At 30.4% G+C, this 22,959-nt stretch overlaps 2 protein-coding genes across 8 annotated transcripts; one reads left to right on the forward strand and one right to left on the reverse strand.

The window, feature by feature from the left end:
- Positions 1 to 6,245: 6,245 nt before the first annotated feature.
- On the forward strand, positions 6,246 to 21,305 carry LOC112789422 (uncharacterized). 7 transcript variants are annotated; one of them, XR_011876959.1, is made up of 17 exons: positions 6,246 to 6,517; positions 6,744 to 6,821; positions 7,064 to 7,113; positions 7,218 to 7,271; positions 7,457 to 7,509; positions 7,910 to 7,982; positions 8,262 to 8,323; positions 9,025 to 9,093; positions 9,254 to 9,359; positions 10,153 to 10,217; positions 10,397 to 10,497; positions 11,131 to 11,226; positions 11,866 to 11,933; positions 12,101 to 12,146; positions 12,721 to 12,803; positions 18,604 to 18,721; positions 18,822 to 21,305. XR_011876959.1 is itself a non-coding variant. In XM_025831306.3 (17 exons), the coding sequence occupies exons 1-15, from the start codon at positions 6,299 to 6,301 to the stop codon at positions 12,799 to 12,801; spliced, it is 1,221 nt and encodes a 406-aa protein (XP_025687091.1). In that variant the 5' UTR covers positions 6,246 to 6,298; the 3' UTR covers positions 12,802 to 12,803; positions 18,604 to 18,637; positions 18,822 to 21,305. The 7 variants fall into 7 exon arrangements, 5 of the variants coding, with proteins under 5 accessions (XP_025687091.1, XP_072082722.1, XP_025687090.1 ...); XR_003196249.3 differs by lacking the exons at positions 18,604 to 18,721; positions 18,822 to 21,305 and adding exons at positions 14,080 to 14,187; positions 14,357 to 14,541; XM_025831306.3 differs by having other exon boundaries at positions 18,604 to 18,637.
- LOC112789423 (protein TEEBE) lies at positions 18,786 to 21,033 on the reverse strand. The gene is made up of 4 exons (XM_025831307.3): positions 20,894 to 21,033; positions 20,239 to 20,473; positions 19,838 to 20,097; positions 18,786 to 19,503 (listed from the first exon to the last, which is right to left on the reverse strand). The coding sequence occupies exons 1-4, from the start codon at positions 20,961 to 20,963 to the stop codon at positions 18,983 to 18,985; spliced, it is 1,086 nt and encodes a 361-aa protein (XP_025687092.1). The 5' UTR covers positions 20,964 to 21,033; the 3' UTR covers positions 18,786 to 18,982.
- Positions 21,306 to 22,959: the final 1,654 nt, after the last annotated feature.

Consider the following 22,959-nt stretch of genomic DNA (forward strand, 5'->3'; position numbering starts at 1 on the left):
ATTCCGTGTTTCCCGCGCTTCCAAATGGGCTCTCATAATCTTATACTCATATACTAGTCACTGGGCTCAATAAGCGTGGGCCCATCATATCTTTCAGCCCAAAATTCTAATTTTTTTTATGAAACTATAGTCTCACAGTCACAGCTAGGGGTGTTCAAATCCAAACCGATCCAAATTAAATCGCTCATCTAATTCAATCTAAACCGAAAACCGATTAAAATCGCACTAATTCGGATTTGATTGGATTTTATTTTTTACAAACCGCTGGATCGGATCGAATTTCGGATCTACTTTTCATAACCGATCCAATCCAATCCAATCTGCACAATATACTATAATATTATTATTTTATTATTATATTTATAATTATACTTATAACGTGTTCAATTTGTTATACATTTTTATATTTTTATTATTTAATAAATATTTTATGTTCAAAATGTTATTTATTTATTTATTTTAACTAACCTATAATTTTATTTTTATTGTTATGTTATCGTTGGCTTTTAAAGATATTGTCGAGACTTATTATGTTATTGTTGATTATATAAAATTTGATATTAAGACTTGTTATATGTATTTAATTTTTTTAATTTACAAAATCGTAAAAATCCAATCCAATCCAAACCGTTTGAAATTAGATCGGATCAGATCGGATTTTTTTTTTAGTCATCCAATCCAAATCGCAGCACAAACAAAATTAATTTTCGAATCGAATAAATGTTTTACTCAAAACCGATCCAAACCGCACTGCAAACACACTGGTCACAGCAACTCATCAGGTGTGTTTAGTATTTACTGTCTACTGTTTAGTAATTGAAATGCTCAAAAATCAAACTGACAATAATTCTTTAAAATAATTATTATGTAATAATCAAGTTTGGATACTTTAACTAAAAAGTCTTTAAAAAAAATTCTGTATTTGAAATGTACGGAAAAAAGCTTTTTTATATGACAAAATCACCAAAAAATATAAAATAATTAATCTCGTTATCCATATATCTTTTTATAAAAGATGCTATTTTAATACCCGTGTTTTCTTAATAACTAACACGTATTTTTTAATTTAAAAATGATTTAAATACATATTATTTAATAACAGATGTATTTTTATATGAGTAATATATAAATTCTATTGTAAAACAATTATATATAAATATAAAATATTTAATAATTAGGTCAACAACAACCAAGAAGTCTTATTCCATTAGATAGAATCGGCTACATAGATCAAACGACGCTATTGATCTCTATCATATATTATGTCTACAGAAAAACTGTTTATTATATGCAGTTTTTGTTTGACTATCTTATAGATGGTTTTCCTAGGTCTTCTTCTGCTTTTTACTCTTTGTTTATCTTCTATCTCATCTACCATCCTAATTGGGTATTCTGTTAATCTTCTTTTTACATGTCCAAACTACCTTAGACGCAACTTTACCATCTTTTTCATAATAGATACTACTGAAACTCTCTCTCTTATATCTTCATTCCTTATTTTATCCATTTGCGTATGACCACTCATCCATCTCAACATCTTCATCTCTGCCACACTTTATTATGTTTGTACTTTTCTTTGGTCGTCCAACACTCTGTATTATAAAGCATAGATGGTCTGATAGGCGATAGCAGTGTGATAGAATTTACTATTAAGTATTAAATGCACTTTTTGTCACATATAAAACCAGATACACTCTGTCATTTTGACCAACCTGCTTGGATTATATGATTTATATCATGTTCAATCTATTCATTATTCTATATGATGCACCCAAAATACTTAAAACTTTTAACTTTTTGTAGGATATTTTCTCCAATCTTCACCTCTTTATTAGGGTCTTTCCTTTGGTGGCCGAACTTACATTTCATATATTCCGTCTTGCTAAGGCTTATGAGTAGAGGATACACTTCTAGAGCTTTTCTCTATAAATCCAACTTATTTAGGTCTTTTCTTTACTCTCTTATAAGGACGATATCATCGGTAAAAAGCATGCGCCATGGCACAGACTCTTGTATATGCTCTATGAGTACTTCTAAGACTAATGTGAAAAGATATGGACTTAAAAATAATCCCTGGTGTAATCCTATACCAATAAAAAATTTCTCTGTCACACCACCTTGAGTTTTCACAATAGTTGTAACCCCATCATATATGTCTTTAATTGCACGAATATATGCGATCTTTACTATTTTCCTTTCCAAAATCTTCCATAAGACCTCCTTTGGCACCGTATTGTAGGATTTTTTCAAATCAATAAACACAATATGTAGATCCCTTTTATTACTATGATACATCTTATCATCCTTCTTAACAAGTATGTAATTTCAGTGGTGGATCTGTCTAGCATAAAACTAAATTAGTTTTCTATTACTTGTGTCTTTTGTCCAGTATCCGTTCTATCACCATTTCCTATAACTTCATGGTATGGCTCATGAGTTTGATTTCTCTATAGTTTTGGCAACTCTGTATATCCCCTTTATTCTTGTAAATAGGTACCAAGGTGCTCTTTTTCCACTCATCTGATATTTTCTTTCACTTTAAAATCTCAAAAAGCTTGGTTAACCAACTGATGTCTTTCTCTCCAAGACCCTTCCAAACTTCAATCAGAATATTATCGGGTCCTACTACCTTACCATTTTTCATCCGTTTTGATCTTCTTCCCTCGTGCATAACTGACCAAGGTTCAGAAGAGTCTTCTATCCTTTATTAAATAACTCATAGAAGTAGCTCTTTCACCTTTCATTAATTTTCTCATTTTGAGCAAAAATCTCTCTGTTTTTATTCTTTATGCATTTAACTTGATTCAAGTCATTCGTTCTTCTTTGACGGCTCTTTATGATTCTGTATATATTTTTTTCTCTTTCTTTTGTATCTAAAAAGTGATAAAATCTCTTATTTTTACTTCACTTATAGCCATTTTTATTTTTTTTATAGCCATTTTATTTTTTTTATATACAAAATTGACCTAATTGATCATGGTATGAATTAATTAGGTGAATTTAATAAAAAAAACTCAAATAGTGTGTATATTGTATAAAGAATCTTTTTTATATAATGTAACATGAGCTTAGAATTATTTTACTCAAAAAATATATATATTTTTTAAATTATAATTCAATTGCTCAAACACTCAAACTTCTTCTAAACATTATTTTTTTTTTCAAAAACAATTTTTTGCATAATTAAATATTTTTTCATATGTATATCTAAATATGCTCTAAATCAATCATCAATGTCTAATTGTGATTTTAAAAAGTAGCATTGAGGAAAGAAAAGCTGTCGCATTCGAAGATGGTATATTCTTTTTTAAAATAAAAAGTCAACTGTCAATGCAACTTGCTTATACGCAATATGTTAGTATCTGCATCTATCCTTAATTATTGATGTCAGAAAACCGACAATAACATAGAATGAGATGTGGATACGCACATGACATGACTTGCCTACGAGAATAACTATTTATGAAAAGCACGTCGTATGGAAAGCATACTAAGTCTAATGGTAGAAATTTTAACTTTTAAGTAGATATATAAGAGAAGCTTATAATATAAGACAGATAAGCAGGAGCGGAATCTCATACAACACAAGGGACCATGGCCCTTCCAAACTTTAAATTTGTATTATAAATTGTGTATAAATTTTAATTTAATCTCCTTAAAAGTTACATTTTTTTTATTATAAAATTAATTTTTAGTCCTTTTTTAAAATTTAATCTAACTCCACCCCGATAAGTATAACCAAATTCTCCTTTTTGGCAACGTATAAGACAAAGGCTAGTAAGAGCGCTAGTGCACATCAGCACATGGCTCCTATTCGGGTAAACTTTATCACAGCAACACGTTTATCTCTTTCGGGTGTTGTAGAGTTGTAGTTAGTAACTACTAGTTATGCCCGTGCCTATCTTCGCCAATCGCCACTAATATACATTCCACGTCGCTTAAATTTGTCTGTTTCTACCCGAAAATTAGCTCCATGTTCTTCCAAGAAAGAAACGTCGTGGAAGAAACCACCATTATAAACAAATATGTTTATGCGTTTAGGTGAGTATTGTAAACGGATGTTTCATGTTTGTGTATGAATAATTAATTTTTCATTAAAATTGAATTGGTGTTGATGTGATTTATTTTTGGGTCCTTTTTCTCTTCTTTTAACCGTATTTTCACTTCTTTTTCTCTTTACATTTTTTTATCAAATTAAATTATATTATTAATAAACTTACGTGTTTTTAAGCAAAATAAATTCAAATTTTTTAATAAAATCAATGAGTCGAAATAATAAAAACTTAAAATAATTATACATAAATCAGTTAATATAAAAATTTATTAAAATACAAAATATATAAATAAAAAATGTGAAACAACAACAACAGCACGCATATATATACATACATACATAATATTTTGTGGTTAAGTTTTAATATATATTTTAAAACTTAAAATGATTGTGAAATTAGGCGAAATAATAAAACTCAGTTTAGTGTTTTTAATTTTAATTTTTATAATTCTTTTTATTTTCACCAATGGATATGGATTCATTACTTGTGTGTTTACTTTCTTTTAGGAGTGGAAGTAAATCAAGCTAGTTTGATAAGTTTAACTATTGAGTTAATGAGTTGAGCTTGAGCCTATAATTAACTTCATAAATTAAATGAATCAAATTTAAATTTGGATAAACTAAATTTATTAGCTCATGAACTACTTCGATTATATATATTATTAAAAGTATAGATTAAATGCATATATGCGTATTAATAATTTAATATATATATATATAATATAATTTTACATATATATTAATAATTTTAATTATTTAAAATTTTATAGTCATTTTTTTATATAATTTTAACCTAAGACATAAATAAAAAATCTATAATTAATAGATATACAATATATACAATTTATTTTTTAATTCTTTTAATATATATAAATTATAAATTTTTGATATAAAATTATAGATTATATTTTTATTACTTGAGCTAGTTCATGAGTTTTTGTTGAGTCAAACTTAAACTTATGAAATAGACTCAATTATTAATAAGTTAAATCAAAAACTAAATTTAATTATGGTGCCAGCTTAAATTTGGTGAGTAAATCTGGTCTTTGTCTATTTTCACAAAGGACAAAGCGATCTCTGTAAAAAAAGGACACTTCGACCCTCAACCTTTTTATTTTGGGATAATACGGTCTCTCTGTTAAAAAAATTTATTAAATAATAATAAAAATTAGTTTTGTGGGGGTTTTATTTGTAATTTGTGGAGGTTTTAAACCTCCACAAACTATTAATAACTTTGTTTTTAAAAAATTCATTCATCAATGGTGGTTAAATGAAGAAAAACCATGGATAAAAATGATGCCACAAAAAAAAGCAATTATAATACAATACCTTTTAAAGGAAAAAAATAACATCGAATAAGAAATGAAAGAAGAGAATTTTAATGTTGATAATATTAGTATTGGTGATGATGATAATAGAGGAGATAATGATGATGATAAAGTATGGTTACATAATAAAAATAATAGAAGTAGGAGTAATAATAATGAGGATGAAAAAGATAATAGTAATAGTGGTAATAATTAATTGTATTGTTAAAAAGATTTTGTACAAAATATAAATAAAATTTTCATAAAATTAATTTTTATTATTATTTAATAAATTTTTTAATAAAAAAACTGTATTGTCCAAAATAAAAAGATTGAGGATCGAAATATTATTTTTTTTGGAAATACCACTTTATCTTTCGTGAAAATGTACTAGTACCGAATTGGGTTTTACTCTAAGGCTTGGTTTGGTAAAGCTTTTTGAAGATGTGCTTGTGCTTTTTAAAAGCTCAAACTCCTCATTTTGTGTTTGGTAAATAAAAAAGATCATGTGCTTGTGCTTGCAGCTTTTAAAAGATCGGGGTACTTTTGAAAGCACCTAGGATAGAGCTTTTCAAAGTTGGCTTGTGCTTTTCAAAATTTAAAAGTCTAATATAACCTCATATGTTAACTAATTTTCAAATTTAATGTTTGCATTTATGTCTATTATAGTATTTTTAAATTTTAAAAGCTATTTTACCAAACACAATTGATGTTACTTATGTTTATTAAAAGTTGTTTTTGATTTAATTTACCAAACATAAATGCTACAACTTTTAAAAAGCCATCTTTTAAAAGTTAACTTTTATAAACTACTTTTAAAAAGTAAAAGTTTTACCAAACTAAACCTAAATTTGGTATAACTTGATTGAGTTCTAACCCTAACTACTTTTAAAGGCTGAAAGACAAATAGTATAGCGTGGAATTTTGAATTAGAAAAATGAGTTCCCACTCACACCTGATGACCCCTTCAACCTCCCTACTTCTCTCCAAAACCCGCTCACACCACCACCACAGCCTTAGCACTTACCACTTCTCAAAACGGTATCGTTCCCGCCAGATTCTATGCCGCGCCAAAACCACCGTGTCCTCCGAATCCGAATCTCAATCCTCCTTCCCGATTCTCACCACTGTTTCCATTCCTTTCTCTCAGCTCAAAGTACTCTCTCTCTCTCTCTCTCTCTCTCTCTCTCTCTCTCTCTCTAACAATTCTGAAATGGAATTTAGCTGAAAATCGCTATGATGCATGTTCATGATGTTACGTGTGTTTGATCCTTGGCGCTTAAGGATTTTTCCGGTATAGGTGTTTTGGTAATGCGTGTATCTTTCTGGCGATGCGTTTGTTTATTTGATTCTGTGGTTGTTACTTGATCTTGTTGTAACAGGATAAGAACTCCGACTTGTCGTTGAAGATTGATGAAGGATTCGGACGCAATGGATTGGGGATCCTCTCCGTCACCGATGTATGTGTGTTCCTGATGTTGCATTTGACTTGTTTGTTCTTTATTTGTTGTTTCAAGCATCCGTAACCGTAAATCACAGTTCTCTGAATTTATTGATGTGATGAATTATGGATATTATTGAATAAATCAAGAAGTTAATTCTGTATCCTAATGCATCACTTGTTAACACTTAGCTTGGCCATAATAAGTACTGCTGTGTCACATTTGTGTTATTGTAAGTATTTTGTTGGAATTGATTATAGGTTCCGGGATACCCTTCGTTGCGTGCAAATCTTCTGCGTCTTGCTCCAAGGTATCTTTTGCATGTTGCACTGGTGCATTAGTGTAGATTTAATACATCAAAGGTGGTAATCAGAAGCAATTTAGTTTGCTAACATTTTCATCTCCTTTTATCAGATTGGCCAATCTTCCTAAAGAAGTGAAAGAGGACCTTGAGGATCCTCATAGTAGGTAAGTTACTCAGTAGTTAAGACTTCTTAGTTCTTACTACTAAATTTTCACTTCACATACATAGTCTGCTTCATTCTATGACCCCGAATATATTGTTATATTTTCACACTACTCCGCTGCCCTGTACATGAAACTTTTAAAGCAACAAATGACTTGTTCTTCATCTATCCACCATGAATTATTAGGTACAATTTTGGTTGGAGTCATGGGAAAGAGAAACTTGAAACTGGAAAGCCTGGTAGATCTTTCATCTATTTGATATAAGTTCTTCCATTTACTCTCTTTGGGAAGATACAAATTTGCTTTGGGATACAATTTTGCTTTTGGCTTCTCCCCGGCATTTTTACCAATTGCAATATGAATGTTTCCATTTCAGAAATGCATGGTTATTTGGGCAAACCTGTTGCTTACTTATCCTGCCTGTTTGATGCACTTTCCCTTTTACTCCTTCATAAAATTCGTTTTTCTATCTCCAGGAAGTTAAAAAAACAAAAGCAGTTTAAACAAACTTTGGAAGTCTGTGAATTTGGAGATGTAGAATTTAGTTCAATACATACATTTTGGAAAATGGGATAGTAATCTGCATTATTAAGTGAGGCACTTTTTTTTAAACCTAACTTTCTCTTCCCTGAGTGCAGATCTATTGAAAGGATCTTTCTATGCCAATCCCATTCATGATACTCCAACATCAGAGCCATCTTTGATTCAACGGTAAATGTGGATGAATTCACTTGTCATATTGAAAATTTTCTCTACTATAATTCAATTACTTTTTATAGGGGAATAGTTCATTGTTTAGATATATGACATTCTCACTTTTAGATAATTTATACCTCAGTCAAGAAGCTCTTTTTGCTTTATAACTTGCAATTCAGTTTAGGTTGATGCCTATCTACAGCTACACTCATAGATCCCAAGTTAAAAATGGAATCGTTGGCAATTCTGTATCCTATGATCATACACATTTCCTTAGATTTGTGTTTTCTGTAGGTATCCATCATATTGTGGATCAAATATATGGCCCAGCAGTGCACTACCAGAACTCGAAGTGGGTATGGCCTGAAGTCTGATCAGATTTTGCATTTATAATCTTTGTTTTCTGATGCTTAGGTTTATGGGTTGATGTGTCATATAAATTTTCCTTTCCTGTGGTCTTATCTGAATGAATGCATAGATGATTTGCAGAATATGAGCTGTGTACATGCAACAAGCAACTTATGTATTCTCATTTGTTTTTATTTATCTTTTGTCAGTTTTTTTTTTAATGGGTGTGTGGCTCCCTTTAAGTATACAGCAGATATTTAAATTCTTACTTTGTTGTACACACTTTGTGTAATTGTGTTTGATTATTTGAAGAAATATTTACTGAAAAAAGGAATTCCTGGTAAGATTATTTCCAGGCATGTTGAGTGGTCAATTGTTCCGAACCTGAAAATATTCTTGCCTATGAATGATGCCCGTTAGTGATCTTCTCTACAATGTTTCCATCCTGTATTGGTAAAAGATTATTAGGATGTTAAAGCTTTGGACGCGAAAGTAGTAGCAATCCTTAAGGTTGTTTTTTGTCCCTTGATTAATGGATTTTGAATCTAGAATTAGAAGATTAAGAATATGATATTTTACTACTTCCGATTTCCACAACTTGATGACATTAGATAATGACAATATATTATTATAGTTTATTTGATCTTTATGTTTTGCTAGAGAACATGATTGATTACATGTTCACTGCTTATTTGTTTCTGATGTGTAGCTTTCAAAGCTCTTGGGAAGCTCATGTTTGATGTTGGATTGATGTTGGCATATCACTGTGATCAATATGGTAAGATAATTAAATTTGTATGGCTTGTGATAATTAAATTTGTATGGTTTGTGGTATTTACTTAGCTTTGTATTCCATGAGTAATGTTGGAATTGGACTATTTTTTGCTCTTAACCTAGTTGCTTACCTATATTAAGCATTGTTCGTTCTCACTTCTCAGTATCTAAAGGGAAGAAAATCAACAAGGATGAAGGTCTGAAACCAATACTTCATCGCTCCCGCTGTCACAAAGGACGTTTGCTGTATTATTTTCCTTCACAACAAGGGTAATTTTGATTTAAACCGTCTTTTCTTTTGCGTATTGTAATATTTCAATGTCAATATCCGATCCAACTTGTAAGCTTTGTTTTGAAATTTATCATATATTATGACAGACAAATACTAGAAATTTGGTCCAATAATTATTTTTCTTTGATATTTCTAAGGAATATTATCCCCCCGCCCCATAGCAAGAAATTCTAGTGCCTGTTTATGACAGGAAGAATCCATTCCTCGAGTATCTTTCTGAAAAGTATAGACATCACTATCTCAAGACTTCCAAATATTCTGTCTTAAAGGAGTCATGCTACATGATCAACAATTTTGTAGGCAACATAAAGAAAAAGTTGGCTAAAAAACTGTTGGTCACTTAGACTTTCTCTTTTCCTGGTTCAGATAAAAAGGATTTAAATGATCCTTGTTTTCACGTGACTAATATAAATTTTTAAAAGTTAAGTTTGATATCTTTATTTTTTTAAGAAATATACCTCTTTTTAGAATTGAAATTGTGTTCTATGGATGATAGAATGTCTGCCATAATCATTATACAGAGTCTTAAATGACTTGTGCCATTTGAGCTACAAGTTCATTGACTTGTGCAAACATTATAGCCATACATAGTAAAGGAAATGTTCGTTAAATATTATCTCTTTCAAAATAGTTGAATCTATTTTCTTTATGAGGTAATATGATGATACCTGAATATAGAAAACATTTCTATTCTAATATTCTTCTATCCTTTTGCATAGGCATGCATGATAGTATACTAACAAGTTCCAACTTCCAAATGACTTGTTACAGCATCCAAGATGGTAACTCTATCTCTTCTTGGTGTGGATGGCATACAGACCATGGTTCATTGACAGGTTCTTGTTATCAGTTTAGCACATTTCATATATGGGTTGTGCTTTTCTTATATTCCTCTAGTTAAATTGAAACAATAGAAATGTCCATGGATATAAAGATGAATATATTGCAAGGTCCGTTGTAATGTTTCTTTATGTGTTGTCAATTTGTTTAATTCCCATTTCAATTCATTGTGTAGGTCTGACCTGTGGTATGTTTATGAGAGATGGTATAGAGATACCTTGCCCTGATAGTGCTGCCGGCCTTTATATCCGAACAAGAAGTGATCAAATCGTCAAAGTATACACTCTTCTGGAGTTTCAAATAACACTAGATGATTTTAATGCTAATGATAAGAAATGTTCACGATTGCAACCATAAATTTTTTTATTGGCTCATCTTTCTTTCACATAAATATCCCATCCTCCTCATTCAGTCAACATGTAAAATTTTCAAATATGTTAATCTGTTGAAATTAAAATGTCACCTTTCTGATAATGTTTGAAAGATTTAGTCTTGTAAATTTCTATGACATGGTTTTAGATGCACTGTATCTTTGGAATGGATAATGTACTTTAAAAGTATCAAATACATTAGAACATGTGATGTCAACTGACTGCAATGTTATAAAATTCCTGTGCACTTGTTGAATATCCTTAAAAACTTTTAGGATTCCAATTTAGGGCCTTTCCTTAATGTTCAAGGATTGATAAGTTCAATATATTACACAAAACCTGCAACTAAGGACAAATAGAACATTGCATGCATGTTTTTCTCGTTTTGTTATAGAAGGAAAAATAACTGTTAGGAACAGTCATGTTGAATGTCTAAACTGGTAAAAAAAACTAATATTGCAAAGTCCAAATTGATAAAGATTTAAGCACGGTATCTTTATCTCTGGTTCAATGTATTTACTATTGTTTTAATTCTTAGGTTGTCTATGGAAAAGATGATATAGCTTACCAAATTGGTGAAACAACTGAAATACTTTCTGGTGGTTATCTTTGCGCAACCCCTCATTGTGTGCAGGTAATTGAAAAACTTCCAGAACTGTGCAGAACTGTTATGTTAGTTTGGTTGAATACTTGTAGCATATGCAGTTGTCATCCTGTTTTCTCAATTTATGCATGTAGATTCCTTTTCTTTTCATACCTCAAATTGTAGGTTTCTTGTTCTCAGTACTAGTTGTTGATGTGGTATGACAATCATAGTTCTCTTGGTATTATTTTCTTCTGCAGGGTTTGCCAGGTTCCTTAACTTATTAGTTAATATAAATGTTAGAGAATATATGTATTAAGTAATACCTTATGAAGTTTATTTGAGCATTAACGAATGAACAACAATTATTCTCTTTTAAAGCATATTGGTTGGGACACTAGATGACATTGGTTTGCTTGGCCTGTTGTATCTTATATGTTTTTGATGCCTCTTCTCTACCGAGTATGACAAATAGTAATTAATAATGTTCATAGATGAATTAAAAAAGTGAGCTTTTCCCTTGATGTTCATAAATTGAGCATCCTGTATCGTTGATATGTATCTTATAGCTTGATCCTGTCTAGATTTTCTCAAATCAGAACTTTTGTTCAACTCTTGCTATGTTGACCTTTCTGATTCTATTTCTATCGGTATCTTTCTGATATTTTTTCCCCTTTTAAATACTTTTAGGCTCCTAAGGGGAAGGACACTGCTGGAATTGAACGATCAACATTTGCATTATTCATGCAACCTGACTGGTATGTTATCTGAAAAGAAATGCAAGAACTTTCTGTTGCTTTGATGATGTTTTGCGCTGATCTTCAGTCATACACACATGATAGTCATGCTAACATGAAAGGATTGAAAACTATGGATCTGAGCTCAATTTTATAGTAAGATATAATATTAATACTATGCCTTTCAGGGACGAAAGACTCGGTTTTCCTGAGGAAGTTCATATCCATAAAGAGGTATGCATTCCTGAGTCATGAGCCTTATTTCACCTTCAGTAGGACTACAAAACCATGCACCATTACACAATACGATATCTGAGTAAATATTGATTAAAAAATACACATTTAAAATAATTAAAAAAAAGCTTCTCTGCAATGTGATTGTATTATTTGCAAGTACTGGGTATGGTTTGTGTAGAGTGCATGTAAGACAACAAAATTATACATATGGGGTCAGTCGTTGAACATTTTGAGTTCTACCTATGGCGGGAAAATGGCAAAGCTATATTTGTGGGTTACTGATGATGTTCTCTGTTTAAATAAACTACAAATCAATCCATTCTATATAACATATGGATTCTAAAACAAAAATGCTATTTGTACACTAAAATTAGCCCCACCAAAATCAGTCACTTTATATTTGTGTATAAATACATGTGTGGTTTAGTTTATTTTCCATGTGTATTTTGTATTTCAACATGTATTTTATACTAATGGAGTAGTGGCTGATTTTGGTGTACACGTAGTATAGTCGATTCTAAAATATGTAATTAGTATTCCGCCTAATATATTTTCTCCATTTTTTTTCCAGCTCATTGCATCAAATGCTTCCCTTACTTTTGGAGAGTATTCAGAGATACTGCTTGACAAATATTACCACCGGAAAAAGTAAAGGTTTATATCTTAACCATTGATGTTGATTTTTAATCAAACTCCTGTCTTGTTACATTTATGTTTCACATCTAGTTGCTTCATTTTGCTCTGGTTCGTTAGCTGGTAGTGATCCGATAAACTATTCATTTCACAATAACCTACTAGGCTACTTGAAGTAATTGGGCGTTGGGCGTCTCATATTGAAAAACTATTAATCCGAGGGAGTTACATAAATAAATTTGTAAAGGCAGCCGAGTCTTGGCACAGATAAAAGATTTGTAGGTTTCTCATCAAGTTGCATCGAAGTCCAAATCTCAAGAGTGGAATATAGAACCCTTTCAGTGTGTGACTGTGTAGTGTAAGATAAAAGGAAAAGAATGAAAAATAAAATTTTAAAGATATATGTATGTATGCATGTATGTATGTATTTGGATAAAATGTAAAGATGTTATTGCTATTGGAGAATAGCAAAATCAAAGGAAAACGAAAAGGAAGATTCATTTTGCCTCCTGGATTCAAGAAAAATATTTCCAAAACTAACTGGAAATCTGGAATAGGCACATAACTCGGGGGCAGAAACATAGCCCGTGTATTTAGATGTTTTAGGGGAATGTGAGAAGCTACTATGCTGGAGTGCAAAAGAGAGAAAAGAAAAATAAGGTAGCATGTCTTTAATGGCCTAAAATTTCCATTACTCTTCTTAGATATGGACTAGTTAGAAAAGATGAATTTTACTGTACTATGATTATAGTGATATGGTAATTATTTAAATTTTGGTAATATCTAAAAAATATAATTAAAATTATATTAATAATATTTTTATTTTAATTATATTTTTTTATAAAATCAAAATTTAATTTTAATTATATATTTTAAGTATTATCCAAATTCTATAAACGATATCATTATCACAATTATAATCACTATGAAATACACCGTTAAAAAATCATCAAAAAATTTATAGTATCCCTTATCTGGGAAAAGAAATTATTTAACGAAGAATGTTATATGATCATCAGAATTTATTATTTTTTATTATTAATTAATTATTAATATTTAAAAGTATAAAATAAAGTATGTTGATGGTTAAGTGATAGTTAAAAATAATAAATTATGATAATGTTTAGCATTTAGCCGTATTTTTCTTGTTAGACGGCTATAGAAACATACACACAGCTATACACGGAACTATAATATATTATTTTTTAGTTGATATTAGCAGAGGCATCTATTCTTAAGCCAATAAGGAGGGTAGGTCAGTTATACCCCAATATAATTATAAACAATGAATCTGCAGTTAAAAGCTGTGGCCGAAAGATCAAACTTCGCCACTTCGGACAGGAGATACGACGACATATAGATAATTTAATATATTCAGAGGATAGCAACTTCTAATAAAAAATTGGTAAGATTAATTGCATATGCTTCAATTTGTGAGCACTGTTTTCCTTTTGCATGCACCAAGCAAATCAGATGTCTCAACCCCCCCCCCCCCCTTATTTTTTTTCTCAAAAAATAACAATAAAAGACAAGGCATGTCTACCTAATGAGACTAACTAGTATGAACTATGCAGTGGGGGCTGGACTTAGTGGTTAATCGTCACCTCAATAAAGGATGCCGGCCATGGGATATAGAAGTCCAGGGAATATATCAATCAAATAAGTGAAATAACTGATACTGTTAAATACTTTCTAGTGAACTTTAAAGTGAATTCTCGTTAAAAGATTAGAAAAAGAATAAATCCAAAATCTTGTATCATCTAGGGCTCCATAATTTTATAACTAGTGGGGTTACAGAATATGGGGCTGTGGATAGAATTCGATTATGTTAAATGTACTATAAAGTTCCTTTCAACTTTCCGACCCGACTATCTCGCCAATCAAAAGGTTGACATGTAATCATAAATTTTCCTCTAGCAGCTGAAGCTGGGCAAAGATTTTTTTTTTTTTTTTTTTTTTTTACAAGATGAAGGATTTCCTGATCACCCATCAAACTACACTAGGATTTGAAATTCTGGCAGTGAAATACAGCAACCCAAAGAAGTGTGGTGTGTGAGAAGTGTGACAAAAGAAAGAGTCAAATTTTTTCTAGATACTACGTCAATTCACTGTAAGATAGGTTGATAAACATGGTAATTTAAAAATTAACATATGTACGTCACTCTATTGTTGGATATTATGTCGGCACTTAACAATTCAAGTCGACACTACATTAACAGAAATTTGGATTAGATACAAAAAGAAATTCAGAAAAAAAAATCTAAGAAACTTATTTGATTATTTATGGAAGTAAAAAACTATTTTGATTCGCTTGCAGAAATGCAAAAACCATTTTAAACATTACTTCAAAAATCAAAACTATGGGTGATTCTTTTTTTTTTTTTGGCACAAAATGGGTGAAATAGTTAAAAGTGGGAAAGAATAAGTGATGGGTCGTTGCCGAATGGGCGGGTTGATAGGGCATATCTCAATCTTATCCCAAACTATGTATGAGCTAGGAGAACAAATAGGCCGCCAAAGCCACCAAATTCACACAACTTCCCCCTGATATCCACCAATGTTGACCCATGAGAATAAAATCCAAAAATCCAACCCAACTTGGTGACCACATATACTTGCAACTGCAGTTGGTATCACACACAGGCTTTATTCTCTTCTCCCGCCCCCTCCATTTTTTTTATTACTATTTTTAATTAGGAAAAACGTGCTTGAATATGGACAAGGGTGCCACGTGGGGTGGTTCAGTTTGAGTTGGTTGCAATTGAACGTTTGTAACCCCACACGGAGTCTACTAGTTTAAGTTTCTCAATGGTTAATTTCATTTAATTGGCTCTGTAATGTTAATATGGTATGGTCCTTGTCATTCTTGGAACTTTCCCCTCTGCCTTTTTGACCAAATTTGATTCTTCCTCTCCTGCTTCAGGCTTACTAGAACATCTTCCTTCTAGACCAGTCTCAAGTCTCAACTGAATCGAACTTTGCAGCAAATTTTGCTTTTGCTTGTTGTTACCCCTTTTTTCTTTCATTTATTTCATTAAAATAATACAACTTACTTTTTTATACAATGTAAAAGATATTTCATTATTTAACAACTGTAACTTTGATAAAAAAAAGATTTTTTTAATAATTTTTTTTATTTTTAGTGTGTTTGACAAATTTTTAATAATAAAAGTAAAAGTACTAGAAAAATAAAAAATATTTTTTGAAAAAAACTGTAATTTACATCTTATTTTAAAAGGTTTTTTCATTAAAAGAATATTTTTCATATAATAAATAAATAAAAAACTACTTTTATATTATTATATCCAAACATAATTAATAGATAAAAAAATATTTTAAAATGAGATATTCAAGTATAAAATTACTTTTACTTTTTTATAAAATCTTTTTAAAAAGATAATTCAAAAAAAATCTTTTTTTTTAAATTCACCCAAACAAACTCTAATAGTAAATTAATTTTTTGTAGGTAATTTGATATTGATTAAACGGTTTAATATTTTAATATAATATATGTTTGTATTTTAATTATTATTTTCAGACGAAAGTTTGATATCTATCTTCAAATAAAAAATCATCTAATTTAAATATGTAATATCATCTAATTTTAATCGTCATAAAAAATCTTATTATCTTTTAAGATAATGAAAGAAGTCCGAATTAAATATTTTTAAGAATAATATTCATTGGTTTGAGTTCACTCATTATCTATATATTTTTATTATATAAAATTTAATACAAATTTATTATAGAATGAACTTACGACATATTAATATTTATTTATTATACATATATTATAATATATCATGATTAATAGATTTATAATGTTATATTACATTTTTTGTATTATTAAATTTTCAATTATTTATATATATTTTTTAAATTATCTTCAAATACACTAAAAAAAACTTCAAAAATTATAATATAAAACACTATCTACTTGAAAAATATCAACAAAACAAATATAATTTGATTGATAAAATTCGAATGATTTGTTATAAAAAATATTCATACGAATAAATAAAAAATTTAACTTCTTAAAACTAATTATGTTTTATGATAAAATATAAATAAAAGCTTTTTATTATATAAAAATATTAAAAAATACATGAATTAATATTTAAGAAAGAGAACTTCACAAGGCTATTGTTGTATATTTTTTATTTTTAAATAATTATATTAAATTATATTCAAATTACAAATATTTTTTATAAATTAGTTTTTAAGTTTAATATTAAGTTACATATTATTTAATTAATTCTTAAAAAATATAATCTTTTAAATTTATACTAAATAATATAATTAATTTAGTCTAGTTGCTTATAAGAGCTTTATACATATCAATCCTAAACAATACAACACAAAATAGAAAATCATTGACTTATTTCAGCAAGACATCATTACAAAATACTAAGAATTTCTGCCTAATATTCCCATCACGTTATAGAGAATTTAAGCACACTAATAAATTGCATGTATGATAGTGAAACATGAAAGGAAATCAAGGAACATATACAACACCTTAATTGCATGGTGAACATCTTGGCGTTAACGTAAACTCGTGGGTCCCACACAGAACAACCTCATGAACATATAAAAACGCTGTGCCAAACAAGTCTTAGACCCCACCACATCTTCTACCACTTCTCTCTATATATAACCGAGAAATTCGTGTGTTTCGTTGTAGCCATTGAAAATCCGAATCAACAAAACCTCTCTCTCTCTCTCTCTCTGCCCCTCTAGGTTTCCAGTTTTGTAACCATGACTCTCTCTAGCTTCGCTCACACTACTACATCTTCTCAACCACGCCGGAAAACAAGCCTTAGAAAACGGTGTTTTACGATGGTGAAGCAACAGAAGACGCGGTTCTACATATGTGGAAGATGCATAGCTATGCTTCTCTGCTGGCACGACCACTCTATATCCGATTAGACTGCATCTATACATATATGATTGTGTTCTTGCTTTCGTCTCTACTGTCTCGTGGCATGGTACTATGTAGCTTGTGTTCTGTGTTTTGAAGAGTTACCAAACAGGAGGGTCAGTGTATATATGATGAGGCTGCAGCAGAGGAATCTCAAGTCACAAGGAGGATTCTTCCAAGTATTGAGGATCTGGATGAAGATGGCTCATCACTTCAATTGGGGTGTTTGTGCAAATGGGTTTGTGGTGACTGAGGTTAGAATCAAGGATTATGGGAGCATAAGGTGGAAAGATAGAGTCTTTGAATGAGGTGACTAATGGGGTGTAGGGTAATAGGCTAATAGGATCTTTTGAAATTGACCCAGTTGAATATTTGTCATAACTTGGGTACAATTCGCCTTCTTTGTAACTGTGATTGCAATTGTAATTACTTGATCTTGTTTCAATGGAAACAATTCAACTGAGCTGAAAAGAAGTGTTTTTTTCCCCCTCAATACTGCTATATTTTATTGTTATTGTTATGCTTTGATGTAGTTGAAGTCTAGTTCATAGTAGATCTACTCCATGTCTGCAATCCTATAAATTGGTGAAGACTACTGTTGTATGTGAAATTGCTTCTTCTGCATCTCCCATTCCTAAATGGATTGAGAGACGACAATTTCAATTAGGTGAAATGAGACCACTATTGAACCTTAAAAGGTTCAGAAATTTTAATGCTGGTGTGAAACTAAGCCAAATGTCTAAGCATCATTCTTCAATTAACAGTGACAAGCTTATTGCTCCACAAAATTATCTCATGTTGCTGTATCATTCTGTTCAATGTTTCCCTGTCTTGTTAAGTTTTTCTCACATTCTTTTGTGAAAATAATTCTAATTAGCTGCTTTCTTTCTTGTTACATAGGTTACACAAGAATGAGGTGGTTAACAAAACTCTGGTAATAGTTCTTCACAAAATTACTTGAAACATTAAAGAATTCAGTCCAGAACTTGTATTTGTTGTATAGGAAGCCATACTTTAGGTGATTACATATTTATTACCTTCATCACTGAAAAGATGAATATTGATTGGAGAGAATCAAATAAAAAGTTACATTTAATATAAATTATACTTGTGAACAGGGTTATGCAACTCAACTTGCAATACAATGCCATCTTTCAAGTGTATGATGAACTTAGAAGATTGAATAGTTTTGGGAACTAGAGAATATATATTATATTCATCATCACACAACTTGTACAACACAGAAATGTCACTGGCTAGGATTATAGGGTTAAATGCTTTAGGCGACAGGGTACACCATGACTTGATCAAGAACAGGGCCACAAAGAGAACCATAGTCATTAATTCTTGTATGATAGAAAGAGCTGTAGAATGTTATTCTGGTTCTGTTTGCAATTGCCTTGAACTTGAAACTTGCAGTCTTGAATTTACCCTTTCCTTTAGAAGTGAATTGAACTTGAAGTTTCTCTTTCGCGGCAAAAGCCTCAACCATCATTGATCCATGACATCCGTTCCTGGCGTCGCCAACTGTAAACACCATCTTGTAGACTTTGTTTGGAACTGTTCTGAGGATTTGAGCAATGGCACCTTCCCTTCCTGCAACTAGCTCCACTGCTGCCTTCCCATATGGGACATTAAAATGCTTCGAATTTATGAACTTTATGGCTTTGAGAGATTCGATAATCCAACCAGGGAGTGGAGACATATAATCTTGCTGCATAGGTGGAAGTAAAACTCCATTGTTTGATTTAAAAATTGGGAATGGACCCTCCTCAAACCCAGGATTTTTCACCAAATTAGCTGCAAGAGTATCATATCATGTTATAGTTTGATCAGGAAATAAGTGTTTAAGATAAAAACCTCCCAAAACAATGTTAACTAATCATCTATGTGACTTGCTATGCAAACCTTTGCACAAAGAAAACATAAGAAAACTCTAGAAGAAACTGCTAAAAGAGATCAAAATATAAATGGTCTAAATCTCGATATGATTTATGACAAGACACTGTATATGTTGTTGTCTGATTCGTATATCCATATAGCAGATCCCATTTAACAGGATAAAACTTTGTTGTTGTTTGTGTTTCTAAATTGAGCATACATAATCAATTAAGGACAGAATTGTATTCATTACTTCTTGTAGGCTTTGGAGGGATGAACTCTCTGATGGCAACAGCATCCAAGAGAGGACCACAAGCAGGGTCTTCTTGAACTCCAGGGTTGAGGAATGTCACTTTGGTGAAATTAGAAGCGGCCTTGAATCCCCAAGCTATAACATCACCATTGAGGCTATAAAGTGTCTGAAGAGGAACATCACCCTTATGTGGAGGCACTGAGATTCTCAAAACTTCATCTTGAGCACAAGTCCTTGAGGCTCCTAGTATTAGAGCATACCTATGTCGCACAAGGACGAAAACGAGTATTGATCCGACACGACAACAGAAAAGTTAATAGGGTAACAGAAAAGTTAGTCACAATTTAAAATGTCTAATAACATTTTGAGCTATGCACATATAGAACACAAAATTGAAGTACCAGTGACCAGGTATGACTTTGATGGTTTGGGATATTGAGGCTTCATTGCCAAGCCTCACAGCATGCTCTCCATGTGTCACTGGAAAGTACATTCCTCCAGGTTGTGGTCCACCACTGATATACTCAACAAAACCATTGATCTCCCATTTTGGCAATGAATATTTCCCAATGATTCTTGTTTTCTTCAGGAATCTTGGGTCTGGCTTCTCCTCAAAGTTGCCATTTTGGATGTAAACTGTGAGGGAAAAAATTACACAGCAGCAAAACACAATTTTAGAATCAGGGCAATTAAGTGCAAGCAATGTTATCAAACTCTCCAATTAACTTGTAAACTCTTATTTATAAGTCTAAGTTCCCAGATCGAGTTTACGAGTGAACTCTCAATTTTGATTACACTGGATGCAAATAATCAAATCCAAGCACACTGAATCATTTCAGGTTTCAACAAACACATCAGACTCAGATACACCATTTTGTGTTCACTCATTCTCAGATACTGATAATGAGAATGCATGTTGCAGAACGAGGAGCATATAGATTAGAATAAAAACAGAAAGCACCAAAAAGAAAAAAGAATCAGCTTAGGATCAAAGATTTAAACAAACATGAAGTACTACACATTAATGGGGCTATCATATATGAGCATTATTATTACCTTCTGGCTTGGCAAAAGCTGAAGCAGCAAATAGCAAAGCCAAACAGAGATTGAAAATGAACAATGTCATTGCAAAAACTATAGCTGAAACCAGAAAAAATGGACTTGGTTGCTAAGAGTTTGAGGGTTAGCCTCTCTACATACAAGGGTAGTAAATGGAGCTTCACTCCATTATATAGTGGAAAAAAATGTTGATAAGTTGAAATTATATTTGATATTCACGATGCAAAGCCCCAATAGCCAATACCACTTAGGAACACCTGATTTGTATTAATTAAAGTTTTGACCTTCCAAAACCGAGTTTTGCTCCATACTTTATGCTATGGACATGCAACATGTTTGATATTTTGAGTGCAACAAGTTGTAATTAAATTTAATTTAGTTAAAAAAAACCTGGTGGTCTTCTCAAAAAGCTAACTTTAATCTAGATTATTCTGGATTGTTTAGTACTTATTGTTTAGTTTAATTTAGAACCTTTTTATTTTTTTTTATCACAATGTAAAACAAATAGACCCTGATCTTTTTTTTCCCCATTATTCAATAGCCATATAGTTTAGGCTCATTTTGATTGCACTGTATCTTGTTCCATGCAAAGATTTCATCCCATGTTATAAATGTTTTAGGCTCTAATCGAACATCATTTTATATAATATATGCCAGTTAGGAACTAATGAAGGTAGTTTCGTGTTCTCTGCAATTTCAAAGTTCAAATTCAATGTGTTTTCTTTGGTTACGGTGGCCACATCCCACATGGGTTTTGTTTTGATCACTCGCTTGCTTAAATTAATGTATTTATTAATGAAAGGTAGGTTTATCATGCACTACTCGTGCCTAGTTCTTCGCTAGATCCTACAACTATTAATGTTATCCAACTAGATCTATCCATATTACATAATTTCCTTTCATACAGTAGATGCAGGATTTGGCTCATCTGAAATTGTTCATTTATTTTAGAGAAAAAAATAACGCAATCAATTTTTAATAATATAAATGAACAACTTTAGATTGCGGATATTTTTAAATTAAATATTAATTTTTAATTTTTTTAAGTAATATTCACCATTTTTATTTACCAATAATGGCAAACATTGACATGATATATGTTACTTTTTAATTTTGAAACGGGTAAAAGAATGGTGCATTACGGCGTTATTAGAGGGTAGGATATTTAATGTTGCTGTAATGTCATGAATAAACAAATGAATTGAGGGTTAGTCACCCAAAAAAAAAAAAAAAAAAACAAATGAATTGAGGGTTTGTGTACATGTTCCATGCAATTTTTTACTCCTCTTTGCTTAATCGAAACCGAAGTCTTCATTCTCTTTTCTCTTCTTCAACCTTCTTCCACTTATTTAAAATTATAGAAAAACTTCAACTTCAATGACACAATGCCAAAAATTTTTGAATTAAAGATATTAATCGTCCTGAGTTTCATATTGATAATTATTTTAACTATATAAGTTTTTTTTTGATTCAGCAAAAATATTAGTGATAATATTAAAGATTAATGGTATTTATATTGATTAAATGATAGTTAACATATAGTAGTTAAAAATGTATTATTAGATTTAGTTAGCAAATATTGTTAACATAGGTTACATTAGGAATATATTTTTATTTTATTTAATAATTATTATTAGAATTATATGTTAGATATATTTAATTTTTATGAATTATTATTAGAAGCTAAATTATTATTGTGGAATTTTTATAAAATAGAATTAACATATATTAATAGTTAGATATTTTTTAATTTTAATAATTAATTAATTATTATATATTTAATTATTATATTTATTGTAGTTAAGTTTTAAAATTTTTTAATAGTATTAGTTAAGTAATTTATATGTTACCGGTATATAATGCAATAATACAATAATTGAATTTAGTGAAAATTAATTAGTGAACATTAAATTCAGTATTAATTTAATAAGTTATTTATTATTATTAATAAAGTTAGATACTGTTTAAAATTTTTAGATATATTATTTAATAAATTATTTAATAATAAATAAATAACTATTTAATGAATAATTGAATAAATAATAAAATAAATAATTGAGTAA

The sequence above is a fragment of the Arachis hypogaea genome, chromosome 3, assembly GCF_003086295.3.
Source record: "Arachis hypogaea cultivar Tifrunner chromosome 3, arahy.Tifrunner.gnm2.J5K5, whole genome shotgun sequence".
Lineage (NCBI taxonomy): Eukaryota > Viridiplantae > Streptophyta > Magnoliopsida > Fabales > Fabaceae > Arachis > Arachis hypogaea.

Coding starts and splice junctions, on each gene's coding strand:
- LOC112789422 (XM_025831306.3), top strand. CDS start 6,299: ATGAGTTCCCACTCACACCTGATGACCCCTTCAACCTCCCTACTTCTC. Junction 7,510..7,909: donor ACTTGAAACTGGAAAGCCTG/GTAGATCTTTCA, acceptor CCCTGAGTGCAG/ATCTATTGAAAGGATCTTTC. Junction 10,498..11,130: donor GAAGTGATCAAATCGTCAAA/GTATACACTCTT, acceptor TTTAATTCTTAG/GTTGTCTATGGAAAAGATGA.
- LOC112789423 (XM_025831307.3), bottom strand. CDS start 20,963: ATGACATTGTTCATTTTCAATCTCTGTTTGGCTTTGCTATTTGCTGCT. Junction 20,474..20,893: donor AGCTTTTGCCAAGCCAGAAG/GTAATAATAATG, acceptor TTTCCCTCACAG/TTTACATCCAAAATGGCAAC. Junction 19,504..19,837: donor CCCTCCAAAGCCTACAAGAA/GTAATGAATACA, acceptor ATACTCTTGCAG/CTAATTTGGTGAAAAATCCT.